We start from the raw sequence: 15,606 nt of genomic DNA on the forward strand, positions 1-15,606 counted from the left end.
CTAATGGCTATGAGAGCAAGGGAAAGGAGAGAGTCCAGGAGGAATCCAAATGGTTTTTGTTTGTTTTGTTCATTTGTTTATTTGTCTGCTTTTTTCTTTGAATAATTGATTGGATGTGATGCCTTTTGCTGAGATAAATAATACAAAAGGAGCAGTTTTGGGCGGTTGTCATTTTGTTTTGGTGACGAAGATTTGTGCTGAGCTAACATTTGTGCCAATCTTCTTCTATTTTATATGTGGGATGCCACCACAGCATGGCTTGATGAGTGGTGTATAGGTCCACGCTTGGGATCTGAACCCACGGACCCCCAGCCACCAAAGCAGAGTGTGTGAACTTAACCACTATGCCACCAGGCTGGACCCCAAAAGGAGCAGTTTTGATAGAGTAAATGACAATGAGTACAGTTTTGGACATGTTGATTTTGACATGCCCGGAGACATCTAGGTAGAGATGCTCAGTGGACAGCTAAATAAAGGAGTCTGGAATTCTGGGGGATATCAAAACTATGGTCAGAGATTCAAGAATTGCTAGCATCGTGATGTTAAATGAATCAAAGAAAGACAATGAGTCTATCCAGAGAGAATACAGAGAGTGAAAAGATACAGGGCTGAACAACACTAACATTTAGGACTTAGGCAGAAAATAAGAACCCACAATGTTTAGAAAGCACTTTAAGAATTTTTTTTAACAGGGGAATTCTGCAAAGATGGATTAACAAAAAAAATTTACCATTTCATTTAAAACAACAAAAAAGAAGCAAAATGTACGAAACAGCAGTTTTAAAGACAATGGGTATCAAGTAATGAAGATAGTGACCCTAAGAGCTTACAGCCTTGAGAAAGTTACAGGCCACAGCACAGGGAGGGATAAATGGGACAGAGCCTAGAGGACTCCCTGAGAGACCGGGGAAATCAAGGCAGGTAGAGTTCATAGGACCAGGTCCCAGAGAGGAGACAATTGCACAGAGAGAGAATCCCAGAGAACTTCAGAGGGTCTATATTGACTCTTCATCAGAGTACAGATCAGAACATGCCTGTGAGGAAACTACCCAAGGCTGGGTAAAGGACTAATGAAAAAGACTAAAAGGAACAATGCCCAGTGCCCCACACTACAAGAAATGTTAAAGAACACCCTTTTTACAAAATGAAAATGATAATGGATGGAAATTTGGATCTAAACAAAGGAATGAAGAGTACTGGAAATGGTAACAACATTAATAAATATGTAACATTCTTTTCTTCTAATTCAAATCTCTTTAAAGATTTTATTTTTTTTCCTTTTTCTCCCCAAAGCCCCCGGTACATAGTTGTATATTCTTCGTTGTGGGTTCTTCTAGTTGTGGCATGTGGGATGCCGCCCCAGCGTGGCCCGACGAGCAGTGCCATGTCCGTGCCCAGGATTCGAACCAACGAAACACTGGGCCGCCTGCAGCGGAGCGCGCGAACTCAACCACTCTGCCACGGGGCCAGCCCCATAATTCAAATCTCTTTAAAAGACAATTGAATGTTAAGGAAAAAAATAATAACAGTGTGTTGTGACATTTATGACAATGGTAAAATTAATAGCCATGACAATAATAGCATAAAGGCAGGAAGGGGAGAAATGTCAGCTCACTATTGTAAGGTTCTTACACTATACATTAACTGGTACACTCTATGTATACTATATGTTAAGTGGCATGAATAAAGGTAGATTGTGATTGGTTAAATATGTGCTTTATAAAACCTAAAGCAACTGCTAAAAAATAAGACAAACCAAAAAAGTTATAGCTAAAAGTTCAGAAAAGTAGTTAACATGATCATTAGAAGAAAAAAAAACCCCTCAATTAATCCACAGGAAGTCAGAAAGAGGAAAAGGGGAACAAAGAATCTATGGTATAAATTTTAAAAAATAGGAATGTGATAGCCTCAGATCTTACTGCATCCATAATCACATTGTATGTAAATGATATTTTTAAATCTCAATTTAAAGGTGTAGGTTGTCAGATTGGATTAAAAATCTAAGACCCAGCTACATGTGGCCCCAAGAAATGCACTTTAATGCAAAAACACAAATACTTTAAATGTAAAGGAATGGGAAAAGGTACCATGCAAACAATAAACATAAGAGAGTTGAAGTGGCTACATTAATAACAGACAAAGTATATCTCAGAACAAAGACTACTACCAAGAATAAATAAGGTTCTTTGATAATGAATAAGCTATTAATTAGTCAAGAGGCCATAACAATCTTCATGTGTATGTACTTAACAATGAAGTTTCAAAATACATGAAGCAAAAACTGATAGAACTGCATGGGGAAATAGACAAACCCAAAATGATAGCATGAGATTTTAATACCTATTCCTCAATAATTGATAGTACAAGGAGCAAAAAATCAGCACGAACACAGCAGACTTGAACAACAGTATAAAGAAAATTGACATGATACATATTTACCAAATATTCTGCCCAGTGAAAGAAAAATGAACATTCACTTCAAGTGAACACAAAATATTTATCAAAATAGATGGTATTTTAGACCATGAAGACGTCTGAATGATTTTTTAAGGAATCAATCAAAAAATATGCTTTTTGAATCTCGTCAAGATGGTGGTGTGAGCAGATGTTGAACTCATCTCCTCCCACGAACACAACGAGGTTACAACTATTTTTGGAAAAATTACCCCGGATTGAAAACTGAAAACTGGATAAAAAGAACCCCCACAACAAGGGACAGTCCTGATGAAGGCAGAAGAGGCAGTAATTCTGGCTGGAGGGGAAAAAAGCCACCTTTGGGAGCAGCGGAACTTCTCACCTGGCCAGACGGGACCCTAAGGTACGCAGCCCTCCCTGGAGCAGTGAGGTCCAGAGTGGGGGCGATACTGCAATAAGCATCCTTCAGACTCAGCCAAACTGAGACAGGGGTCTTACTGTCTGGCTTTGCTGGCTATTAACTGCAGCCAGGATACCCCCAGAAAAGCTATCGTCAGAAAGGCGAAAAGACCCGGGTCTTAAAGGGCCCACGCACAAACTCACTCATTGCAGCAACCTAAAATGACCAGAGAGGAGGCTGACGGTCCTTTGGTGAAATGAGACTCACCGTGTGGGCTCTGCGGGCATCATGGTGAGAGGAGGGACATCACCAGAGACTGAGACATTGGGGGGGGCCCATTGTTCTGAAGTGGTCCAGGCGTGCTGACACAGACCCCTGTGAGGGCCAGTGAGGTTCATCCCTTGGGCTGTTAGCCCAGGGGTCTGCCACACCCACCAGAGCACAGATTTAATCCAGTTCAGCCAGCAGGCAACCTGCCCTAGGGACTGGCCCCACCTAATAGCAAGCACTCAGGCTAACTTTTCAGCCTGCATTGACTGGGTGCCTTGATCCTCTACAGGCAAGCGAGGGTGTCTGCCTCTGTGGGGCAGGGCCTGTGTGAGGACCAGGTGAACTGTGGGGGGCATTGGGGCAGAGGTGGGGGCCTCTGCAGTGTGGCATCAGGGTACGCTCAAGGGGGTTGAGAAGTGTGCACTCAGGAATGTGTTGACGGTGCATGTGGTCCTGTGAGGGGTGAGGCTTATCAGCGCAGAAGACCTGTCCTTCACAAATAGCCATAAAAAGCATCAGCCCCACCTTCCAAAGCCTGAAAAAATTGAGTGCCGCTGTGCCAAGGGCCAGTGCCACTCAGCTGCACCCCTAAGAGAACTGACAATAGCCTTGTAGGCCTGAGGCCTATCACAACTGTACGGCCCTGGGCCTGGCAACCAGCTACACTGGGTTCCAACCCAATTAAGAGGAAAACTGCAATAGGAGTGTGCTGAGAGACATTGTAGCCAACAGTGCTGAGGCTCCCCAAACCGGATTTACAAACAGGTGGCCAGGGAAGGAAAGACTAGACTCCCTGTGTACCTCCAGTAAGAGCAACCCTGCCACAGCAGAAGGACACAAGTAGCTCACAAAGGGATCACTCCTGGTTCTTATGGACTGGTGACAAGAGGGAAGCACACTGCTGGGCCTCATAAGGCATCTCATACATAAGGCCACTTATCTAAGATCAGGAGACATAGCCCACTCACCTAATACATAGAAATAAGCACAGAGAAAGAGGCATAATGAGAAGGGAAACCAATACTTTCCAACCAAGGGAACAGTACAAAACGCCAGAAAAAGGACTAAATGAAACAGAAACTAGCGACCTACTTGACAAAGAGTTCAACCAATATATCATGAGGATGCTTACAGATATGAGGAGAAGAATGGATGAACACAGTGAGCACATCAGCAAAGAACTGAAAGATATTAAAAAAAAAAAACCCCAATCAGCAATGAAGAATACAATACTGGAAATGAAAAATTTACTAGAGGGACTCAATAGCAGAGTTGAGGAAGCAGAAGAATGGATCAGCAAGCTAAACGAAAGACTAGAGGAAATCACCCAAGCCGAACAGAAAAGAGAAAAAGAATTACACAGAATGAGAACAGTCTAAGGGAACTCTGGGAAAATATCAAGCATGCTAACATTCGGATTATAGGTGTCCCAGAAGGAGAAGAGAGACACAAAGGGGCATAAAGTTTATTTGAAGAAATAATAGATGGAAATTTTCCTAACCTGAGGAAGGAAACAGACATCTAAGTTCAGGAAGCACAGAGAGCTCCAAACAAGATAAGCCAAAAGAGGCCCACACCAAGACATATTAAAATTAAAATGTCAAAAATTAAAGTCAAAAATAGAATCCTAAAAGGAACAAGAGACAGGCCACAAGTGACATATAAAGGGAAGCCCATCAAGCTATCAGCGGACTTCTCAGCTGGGACTCTACAGGTGAGAAGAGAATGGCATGATGTATTTAAAGTGCTAAAAGGAAAAAAAACCTACAGCCAAGAATACTCTATCCATCAAGGTTGTCATTCAGAATGGAAGGAGAGATAAAGAGCTTCCCAGACAAGCAAAAATTAAAGGAGTTTATCACCAAGAAACCAGTTCTGCAAGAAATGCTGAAGGGACTTATTTAAGTGGGAAAGCAATGACCACAAATAGAGATAAAAAATTGTCAAAAAACAAAACAACAACAATAAAAACCAGGCAATGAAATCACTTGTAAGGCAAAAATATAGTAAAGGCAGCAGATCAACTACCTGTGAAGATAATATGAAAGTTAAAAGACAAATATACTAAAATCACCTATTTCAATGATTAGAGGGGAATGGATAGACACACACTAAACAAGGGAGTATATATGATTTTAAAAACATATAATGTGGGAGGAGGGGAGTGAAAAAGTAGAGCTTTTAGAAAGAGGTCAAGCTAAAGAGTCTATCAACTCAATATAGACTGTTATATACATAGAATATTATGTAGCATTCTCATGGAAATCACAAGTCAGAAATCTATAATAAGTAAGCAAGAAGTAAGACAAAAGAAATCAAACATATTACTAAACAAAGCCATCAAACCACAAGGGAAGAGAGCAAGATAAAAAGGAACCAAGAAGAACAACTAAAACACCTAGGAAAAAAAGTAGCAAAATGGCAATAAATACATATTTATCAATAGCTACTTTAAATGTCTATGGACTAAATGCTCCAATCAAAAGGCATAAGCGTGCCAATTGGATAAAAACCAAGACCCCTGTATATGCTGCATACAAGAGACACATTTCAGACCTACAGACACTCACAAACTGAAAGAGAAAGGATGGAAAAAGATATTCCATGCAAACGGCAAAGAAAAGAAAGTGGGGGTAGCAATACTTATATCAGACAAAATAGACTTTAGAAGAAAAACTGTAACAAGAGACAAAGGCGGACACTACATAATGATAAATGGAATAATCCAACAAGAAAAGATAACACTTGTAAATATCTATGCACCCAACATAGGAGCACCTAAATATATAAAGCAATTATTAACAGACATAAAAGGAGAAATAGACAGTAACACAATAATAGTAGGGGACTTTAACACACCACTTACACCAATGGATACATCATCCAAACAGAAGATCGATAAGTGAACACTGGCCTTGAAGGATACATTAGACCAGATGGACTTAGTAGATAGACAAAGAACATTCCATCCAAAAGCCACAGAATACACATTCTTTTCAAATGCACATGGAACATTCTGAAGGATTGATCACATATTAGGCCACAAAACAGTCTCAATAAATTTAAGAAGATAGAAATAATACCATGCATCTTTCCTGACAACAAAGGTATGAAGCTAGAAATCAACTACAGAAAGAAAACGAGAAACGCCAGAAAAATGTGGAGATTAAACAAACTGCTACTGAACAATGATTGGGTCACTGAAGAAATCAAAGAAGAAATAAAAAAATTCCTGGAGACAAATGAAAATGAAAACATGACCTGCCAAAATCTGTGGGATACAGCAAAAGCAGTTGTAAGAGGGAAGTTTATAGCAATTCAGGCCTACCTCAACAAAGAAGAAAAATCCCAAATAGATAATCTAAAAGTTCATCTAAAGGTACTGGGAAAGGAACAACAAACAAAGCCCAAATCAGCAGAAGGAAGGAAATAATAAAAATCAGAGCAGACATAAATGAAATAGAGACTAAAAGACCAATAGAAAAAATTAATGAAACCAGGAGCTGCTTCTTTGAAAAGATAAACAAAATTGACAAACCCTTAGCTAGACTCACCAAGAAAAAAAGAGAGAAGGCTCAAATACATGAAAGCAGAAATGAAACAGGAGAGATTACAACGGACACCTCAGAAATAAAAAGATAATAAGAGAATACTATGAAAAACTATGCACCAACAAATTGGATAATCTAGAAGAAATGGATAAACTCTTAGAAACATAGAACCTTCCAAAACTGGACCAAGAAGACGTAGAAAATTTGAATAGACCGATCACCAGTAAGGAGATCCAAACAGCAATCAAAAACCTACCAAAAAATAAAACTCCAGGACCAGATGGCTTCCCTAGTGAATTCTGCAAAACATTCAAAGAAGACTGAATACCTGTCCTTCTGAAACTCTTCCAAAAAGTGGAAGAGGAGGTCAGGCTTCCTAACTCATTCTACAAAGCCAACATTATCCTGATACCAAAACCAGACAAGGACAACACAAAAAAAGAAAATTACAGGCCAATATCACTGATGAACATTGATGCAAAAATCCTCAACAAAATACTAGCAAATCGAATACAACAATACATTAAAAAGATCATACATCATGATCAAGTGCGTTTCATTCCAGGGGTGCAGGGATGGTCCAACATCCACAAATCTATCAACATGATACACCACATTAACAGAATGAAAAATAAAAATCACATGATCATCTCCATAGATGTAGAGAAAGCATTGGACAAGACACAGCATCCGTTTATGATAAAAACTCTAAATAAAATGGGTATAGAGGGAAAGTACCTCAACATAATAAAGGCCATATATGACAAACTCTTGGCAAATATCATTCTCAATGGAGAAAAACTGAAAGCTATCCCTCTAAGATCAGGGTCCAGGCAAGGATGCCCACTGTTACCACTCTTATTTAACATAGTATTGGAAGTCCTAGCCAGAGCAATCAGGCAAGAAAAAGAAATAAAAGGGATCCACATTGCAAAAGAAGAAGTGAAACTGTCACTCTTTCCAGACGACATGATTTTATATCTAGAAAACCCTTAAGATTCCACTAAAGAACTTTTAGAAACAATAAAGGAATACAGTCAAGTTGAGGGATAGAAAAGAAATGTACAAAAATAGGTTGCGTTTCTATACACTAACAGCGAAGTAGCAGAAAGAGAAATTAAGAATACAATCCCATTTATAATTGCAACAAAAAGAATAAAATACCTAGGAATAAACTTAACCAAAGTGGTGAAAGATCTATACACTGAAAACTATGAAATATTGTTGAAAGAAATTGAAGAAGACACAAAGAAATGGAAAGATATGCCATGCTCTTGGATTGGAAGAATGTAGATTGTTAAAATGTCCATACTTCCTAAAGCAATGTATAGATTCAATGCAATCCCTATCAAAGTTCCAACAACATTTTTCACAGAAATAGAACAAAGAATCCTAACATTTATATGGAACAACAAAAGACCCCAAATAGCCAAAGGATTCCTGAGAAAAAAGAACAAAGCTGGTGGGATCACACTCCCTGATTTCAAATTATACTACAAAGCTATAGTAACCAAAACAGCATGGTACTGTCACAAAAACAGACACACAGATCAATGGAACAGAAGTGAGAGCCCAGAAGTAAACCCAGATGTTTATGGACAGCTAATATTCGACAAGGGAGCCAAGAGCATACAATGGAGAAAGGAGAGTCTCTTCAATAAATGGTGTTGGGAGAACTGGACAGCCACGTGCGCAAGAATGAAAGTAGACCATTGCCTTACACCATGCACAAAAATCAACTCAAAATGGATTAAAGACTTGAATGTAAGACCCGAAACCATGAAACTTCTAGAAGAAAACATAGGCAGTATGCTCTTTGACATCAGTCTGAGCAGCATATTTTCAAGTCCCATGTCTGACCCAGCAAGGGAAACGAAAGAAAAAATGAACAAATGGGACTACATTAAACTAAAAAGCTTCTGCACAGCAAAGGAAACCATTAACAAAATGAAAAGACAACCTAACAAATGGGAGAAGATATTTGCAAACCATATGTCAGATAAGGGGTTAATATCCAAAATATACAAAGAACTCATACAGCTCAAGAACAACAAAGAACAATCCAATTAGAAAATGGGCAAAAGATCTGAATGGAGATTTCGCCAAAGAAGATATACAGATGGCCAACAGGCAAATGAAAAGTTCCTCAACATCATTAGCTATCAGGGAAATGCAAATCAAAATTACAATGAGGTATCACCTCACTCTGCTCAGAATGGCTATAATTAACAAGACAGGAAACAACAAATGTTGGAGAGGATGTGGAGAGAAGGGAACCCTTGTTCACTGCTGGTGGGAGTGCAAACTGGTGCAACCACTATGGAGAGCAGTATGGAGTATCCTCAGAAAATTAAAGATGGATCTACCGTATGCTCCAGCTATCCCACTGCTGGGTATTTATCCAAAGAACTGGAAAACACAAAGGCATAAAGATACTTGCACCGCTATGTTAATTTCAGCATTATACACAATAGCCAAGACATGGACGCAACCTAAGTGCCCATCAAGGGATGACTGGGTAAAGAAGATGTGGTATTTATACACGATGGACTACTACTCAGCTGTAAGAAATGATGAAATCCGGCCATTTGTGACAACATGGATGGACTTTGAGGGTATTATGCTGAGTGAAATAAGTCAGAGGGAGAAAGTCAAATACCATATGATCTCACTCATAAGTAGAAGATAAAAACAACAACAAACAAACACATAGCATTGGAGACTGGATTGGTGGTTACCATAGGGGAAGACTGGGGAGAGCAAAAGGGCAAAAAGGGTGATTAGGCTCACATGTGAGGGGATGGACTATGATTAGTTTTCGGGTGGTGACCATGATGTAATCTACACAGAATTCGAAATATATTATGATTTACATCCAAAAATAAATAAATAAATAAAAAAAAGATAAATATGCTTTTTGACCACAATGGAATTAAATTACCAATCAATAATGGAAAGATCTCTGGAAAACCCACCAATATGTCGAAACCAATTGAGAGAATTTGTGGAATTCCACTGAAGCTGTACCTAGGGGAAATTTTATAAGATGCCTATTCTAGAAAACAAAAAAGTCTCAAATCAATCCCCTCAACTTATACCTTAAGAAACTAGAAAAAGAAGAATGAATTAATCCCAAAGTAAGCAGAAGAAAGGATATCATTAAGATAAAAATAGAAATCAGTTAAATATAAAACAAAACAAAAAAGAAAATCGATGAAGCCAAAACAAGATTTTTTTCAGGAGATCAATAAAACTGATAAACCTCTAGTCAGACCTAGCAGGAAAAAAAAGACAGAACACACAAATTACCAATATCAGAAATGAAAGAGGTGACATCACTACTGAGATTAGAAATAATTTAAGGATAATACAGGAATCTTATGACTAACTTTATGCTAATAAATTTGACAAGATAGACCAAATTTTAAAAATCCTTGAAAGATAAAAACTACCAAAGCTTACTCAAGAAGAAATGGGTAACCTGAAATAATCCTATACCTATCAATTAAATTGAATTTGTAGTTAAAATCCTTCTAAGAGAACACTCCAAGCCAGATGACTTCACTGGTGCATTCTACCAAATGTTTAAGGAAGAGGAAATACTACTAGTTCTATACAGACTCTTCCAGAAGAATTAAAGAGCAGGGAATACTTCACAACTCATTTTATGAGGACAGCATTACTCTGAACTCGATATCAGAAAAAAGAGTTAAGACAAGAACAGACCCATATCCCTCTTAAACATAGGTGAGAAATCGTTAACAAAATTTAGCAAATGTAATTCAACATCATGTAAAAATGATAGCATAATATGACCAAGTGTAGTTTATTCCAGGAATGAAACATTTGTTTAACATTTGAAAATAAATTAATATAATTCACCTTATTAACAAACTGCAACATAAAAACCAAAGAATCACCTCAATGGATGCTGAAAAATAAATTCACAAAATCCAAACCCATTCCTGATTTAAAACAAAAACCTCAAAAAGGTTGGGATAGAAGGGATATTCTTCAACTTGAAAAAGGGTGTGATGAAAAACTCACAGCTATATTATTCTTAAGGCTAAAAGAAAGTTTTCATCACAGAATAAGGAAAAAGGCTAGTATGTTTACGTACTTCTCTTCAACATTGTACTGGTGGTTCTAATCAGTGCAGTAAGCCGAGAAAAGGAAATTGAAGGCATCCACATTGGAAAGGAAGAAGTAAAACTGTACTTTTTTGCAGATGGCATGATCTTCCATGTAGAAAGTCTGATGAAATCTATAAAAAAAATGCTACTAGAAACAACAGGTAAATCTCAGGATACAAAATCTATGTACAAAAGTTAATTTTATTTCTATGGACTAGCAATGAACAATAACTGGATTGACATTTTTAAAAATATCAGGTATTATAGCAGCTAAAAATATGAATTACTAAGGGATGAATCAGAATAAATAAGTACGACACCTGCACGCTGAAAACTACAAACCACTTGTGAGAGGAATTCAAGAAAACCCAAATAAAATGGAGAAGTATGCTGTGTTCGTGAGTTAGAAGACTCAATATGTTTAAGAGTCAATTTCCCCAAATTAATCTATAGGTTCAGAACAATTTCAATCAAAATCCCAGAGGTTTTGTTTTTTGTAGAGATTGATATGCTGATTCTAAGATAAAGACAATTGCTCTAGGCAGAATCAGACAAGTGCAGAAACACACACACATAAACACACCCACATCTGTAGAAAAAGACAGTAGGAAATGATTTGGGCATTGACAGAGATAATGTGCCACACCTCTACCACTAATCAGATGTTCTTCTCACAACCTCAGGATATAGCACAAGTGAGTTTACTGAGGGTCAAGTGCCTACAGTAAAGCTGAACTAATTTAAACCGCACTGAGAACTATTTCAAGCAATATGTAGAAAGCTACTGACAACAGAGACCCTATGCTGATCAAGTCTTAATCCATCAGATGGCTGATGAAATGGCCTCTAGATATTTGTCTGATACCCTCTAAAGTAGTAACCTTCAAACATCTTTTATTGCAACACAGGAGAAAAATACATTTGCATACATATAAATATGTGTATACATGTGTCTTTATGTGTGTACATGTATGTCCTATATGCACTGCATGTTTGAGAGTTTCTATTTTATTTTATTGCATTTCTTTAAATACTATTTGCCACCCATTGCATTAATCTGATGACCCACCGTGGATTGCAGTGTTTTGCAATTTGCAGTTTGGAAACTGTTAAACTATTTTCACACAACATTCCCAATGATTAATAAATGCTGCTATGGAAACATATGCAAATACACATAAAAGCCCCATTTGATCTTCATCCTTGTGAATTCAGTGTTTTCAGACAAAAAGGACATCTTTGATATTGGCCACTAGGCTACCACAACATATATAATTCATGAAATGTAAGTTTCATCTTCAAAGTTTCTCATTAAATTTCAGACAACTGTGCTTCTTTTTCACAAGGCAGGAGTCAGTTAATACAGACTGGAACTCACAGGAAAACAGGTCAGCAGACGCATGTGGTCTCTTGGTCTCTTGACATCCCGTGGAGAGCCATGCTTAGGTTGGAGTGGTAGCCAAATGTCATGAATTGTCGTGCTGTAGCAAAGGAATCCTATCTCTCTACTCTGCTCTTATTTTATGAGGCAAGTGTGAGAGTTGCATTGCACATGATATGTCATTTGACCTCAAATACAAAGCATTCTGAGCTAAGATGCCAGAAAGTTTAGGAAGGAAAATGAAAAGTGCTGTGCAAGCCGTTTTTCACCCTCAGGAGCACCTATGGTTCTGGGTCTCAGCTGAGGCGGGAAATACAGCCCACGCTGTACAAGGCCCGACTCAGTGCACATGCCTCTTGCTGCTCAGGCGCATTGCTGCGCATGCGCCTTGCTGTCCGCGTCCTGAGGGCAGAGCTGAGACGCAGGTGGTCGAGTTTCTTCCTTCCTGATTCTTTCTCACTAGCGGGGACCCAACTGGCATGTCCGCGGAGCAGTCCTTCCAGGAGTCTAACCGTGAGTGAGTGTGAGGAGGGAGCCAGCGGGCTTCGGCAGGTCGGGGCGGCGTGGTTCCTGGCCCGGAGGAGGAAGGTCCTCGAGGTCGTCGTCCTTGTCCTCACAGGCATCGATTGCAGCCGCCATGACCTTTGTTGTGGCGGTGCCGGGACGGGACGAGGGAGGACGGTGGGCCGCGGAGGGGGGTGGGTCCGAGGAAGACGGGGTGAGTCCTGGGGGCAGCCGGGACTGCCGACAGCACGGACTCCGGAGTCCTCAGTGGGGCCTGGGCAGAGGGCGGGTTGGGGCGGGCTGTAGAGAGAGGGCCTAGAAACAGGGAATGCCGTGGGCTTGTGGCTGCGTCCCCAAGATGGGTAGCGCACCAAGCAGAGTGCCAAGGGAGGAGCGGGCCGTCAGTCCGCGTGGCAGCTCGTCTCTTCTGCCCTCGGAGCGCGAAAACCGCCGTAGGCCGTATGGCAAGGCTTGAGCCTTTCCGTGTGTTCCAACCGAACTTGATGGAAGCGGGCAGAGTGGGCCTAGGAAATGGGAGTGTGACCAAAGCAGTGGTCACTCAGGTTGTCACTTTCTAGCGATATTTTCCTAAATGTCTTCATGGTGGGGAATCCAGTTGGGAAACCAGACCTCTTCAGAACAGTCCTCTCTTACTATGTGTGTTAGAGTGATTTCTATGCTTGCTTGATCATGACAATAAAACAAATCTATTCTTGGTGTGATTGGAAAGCATACACACTTATAATTGTGACTTTTTAAAAAAGTGTTTTCAAAATTTAAAACAATTGCTCATCACTGTTTGGCCATAGGACTTAGCAAATATAGCTATTATTTTAAGTGTATCTTCCTAATCACAATATTCTATTTTCAGTGTGAAATATGTGTGAGCAAGTAAGATCAATATCCAAATCTAGAGGAAAAGGAGATGATCAAGAATCTTTCTTAGCCGATTGGACGTGTGATTGTGAGTACTTTATTTGATATTTCTATTAGCAGAAATTTACTTTTGTGAAAATGTTGAACTAATATAGATACACTGATAAAGATCTTCAGTGCTAAAAAGAAATGATAATTGAATCTCATGAAGGAAACATTACATTCTTGTGTTTCCTGCATGGATTTGCTCTTGTGTTCCCTGGAAATACGCCCTATGGCTTTCTTCTCATGCTTATGAACAGCAGATTGCATGCATCCACCCTAGCACAGATTAAAATAACTTCCAAAGTCCTTGCAAGTAACTATTTTCTTGGAGTAGACTCTGTGGGAAAGTAACAATTTTATTAAGAATAAGTACAGAGAATAGTTTTGGAAAATTGTTTTAGGCTTATTTTTGATTAGATAAATCTATGTATGCTGTGTGTTTATATCACTGACTTTTTATTTGCACACACATTCACACCCCTAGGCCCAGAAACTCAGCGATGAACAACCTCAACAAGAAAAACCATCAACTGAAAGTCAGAATATTACACCTGGTCAGGAGAGAGATGATGATGGAGCACCTGTGGTTGATGGTAATGGATGGAGAAAGAAGAATCACTATGAATGGAGGAGGTGTATGTGTGTATCATGCCTTATGACATATCAGTAAAAGGAGGAAAGAAAACAACAGAAAGGGATCTCAAACATTGCCTGAAATTGCCTTGAAAAGGGAAGAGTTTGCAGTCAAGTACAGTCCTTCGCTATAATGAATTTTCTCTTTTTCTTCGAGACATTTGACGTGATTAGAAAATACAATCTTCTCTCTCACTCTTTCTCTAGATAGATGATAGAGAGGTAAATAGAAGGTAGGAAGGTAGGTAGATAGATTCCATGTAACATGTAATATATTAGGTGCTTGGAGTCTAAGTACTAATGAAAGACATTTCAGCCTTGGACTCACAATTTAGTCAGAGAGACTCAAACAAATCACTTAATGTGATAAGTACAATAAGTACAGTCACTGATTTCATGTGATAAATACAATAACAGATAAGCACACAACAAGGCAACTAAGTTGTTTGTGGGTCAGTCTTTGGCAAGGAAATTGCTAATATCTGGAAAATCCTGCTTCCTCTTTTCTGGCAACAAACTCCTGAAATAATGTTCTTGGGATTCATATAAATCACCTTTATGCCGTGCTAGTATACAGACTTTTATTTCATAACACTGAAGGAATGAATATTACCATTTCTTTATTTATATTACATGTTCTCCTGCTTAAACTAATAATCTTTTTATTTTGAGATTCTGACATGGGAGTGATCAATAGGAACTGGCTCTGCAAAAGACTGGGGGTACTCGCAGAGATGGTCCTGATGTCAAGAGGAAGTTCCTAACAAATCTAGAACCCAGTAAAATGCCAGAAGTAGGAATGTTATTAATTTAGAAAGTAAATTATGGGGTTTCTGTTTTTTAGACTATCAGAGATAGAAACAAATAGTATAAAAGCATTTTATTTTAGTAGAAGTCCTTTATTCATCGAGTAATGCTATTCAGATACTTTTGTAAAGGTCTACTTTTAACAACTACGTAGCATATTTGTAACAACCACAAGTTTGTGTGAAATATGCTTAAGAAAAAGAAGTAGGCTCTAGTATCAACTCGTCATAATTTTTATGACTCTGGCAAATCCTTTAACTACTAAACCCATCTTTGCTGTTATAAAAATAGTCATAACATCATTTTCAATTTTGATTTTTGCATTCTCTGGTTCTGTTGGAAAGAATACATAGGGTACAAAAATAATCTGCTATTCCTGGTTTGTTTATCAGAAATCATCAAAACCTGGCTTAAATCAAATTATAATATTTGAATTGAGAATGTTTTGCTACTAAGAAAATAAACATACACTCTACTTGATGTTTGTTTTTCTGTATGGAGACCTGAATGCCTGTCTTTAGATTCTGTCAAATTTTTAATTCTTGCACTTAAAGAATAATTGCATTTAAATCCTTCCCCAAATGAAGCCTC

At 38.7% G+C, this 15,606-nt stretch overlaps 1 protein-coding gene across 1 annotated transcript; it reads left to right on the forward strand.

Moving 5' to 3' along the window:
* The first annotated feature begins 12,982 nt into the window (after positions 1-12,982).
* LOC139080863 (P antigen family member 3-like) lies at positions 12,983-15,022 on the forward strand. Its single transcript, XM_070603361.1, has 3 exons — positions 12,983-13,123; positions 14,060-14,218; positions 14,906-15,022. Exons 1-3 carry the CDS (start codon positions 12,983-12,985, stop codon positions 15,020-15,022), a joined length of 417 nt encoding a protein of 138 aa, XP_070459462.1.
* Positions 15,023-15,606: the final 584 nt, after the last annotated feature.

The sequence above is a fragment of the Equus przewalskii genome, chromosome X, assembly GCF_037783145.1.
Source record: "Equus przewalskii isolate Varuska chromosome X, EquPr2, whole genome shotgun sequence".
In the NCBI taxonomy this organism is placed as follows: Eukaryota; Metazoa; Chordata; class Mammalia; order Perissodactyla; family Equidae; genus Equus; species Equus przewalskii.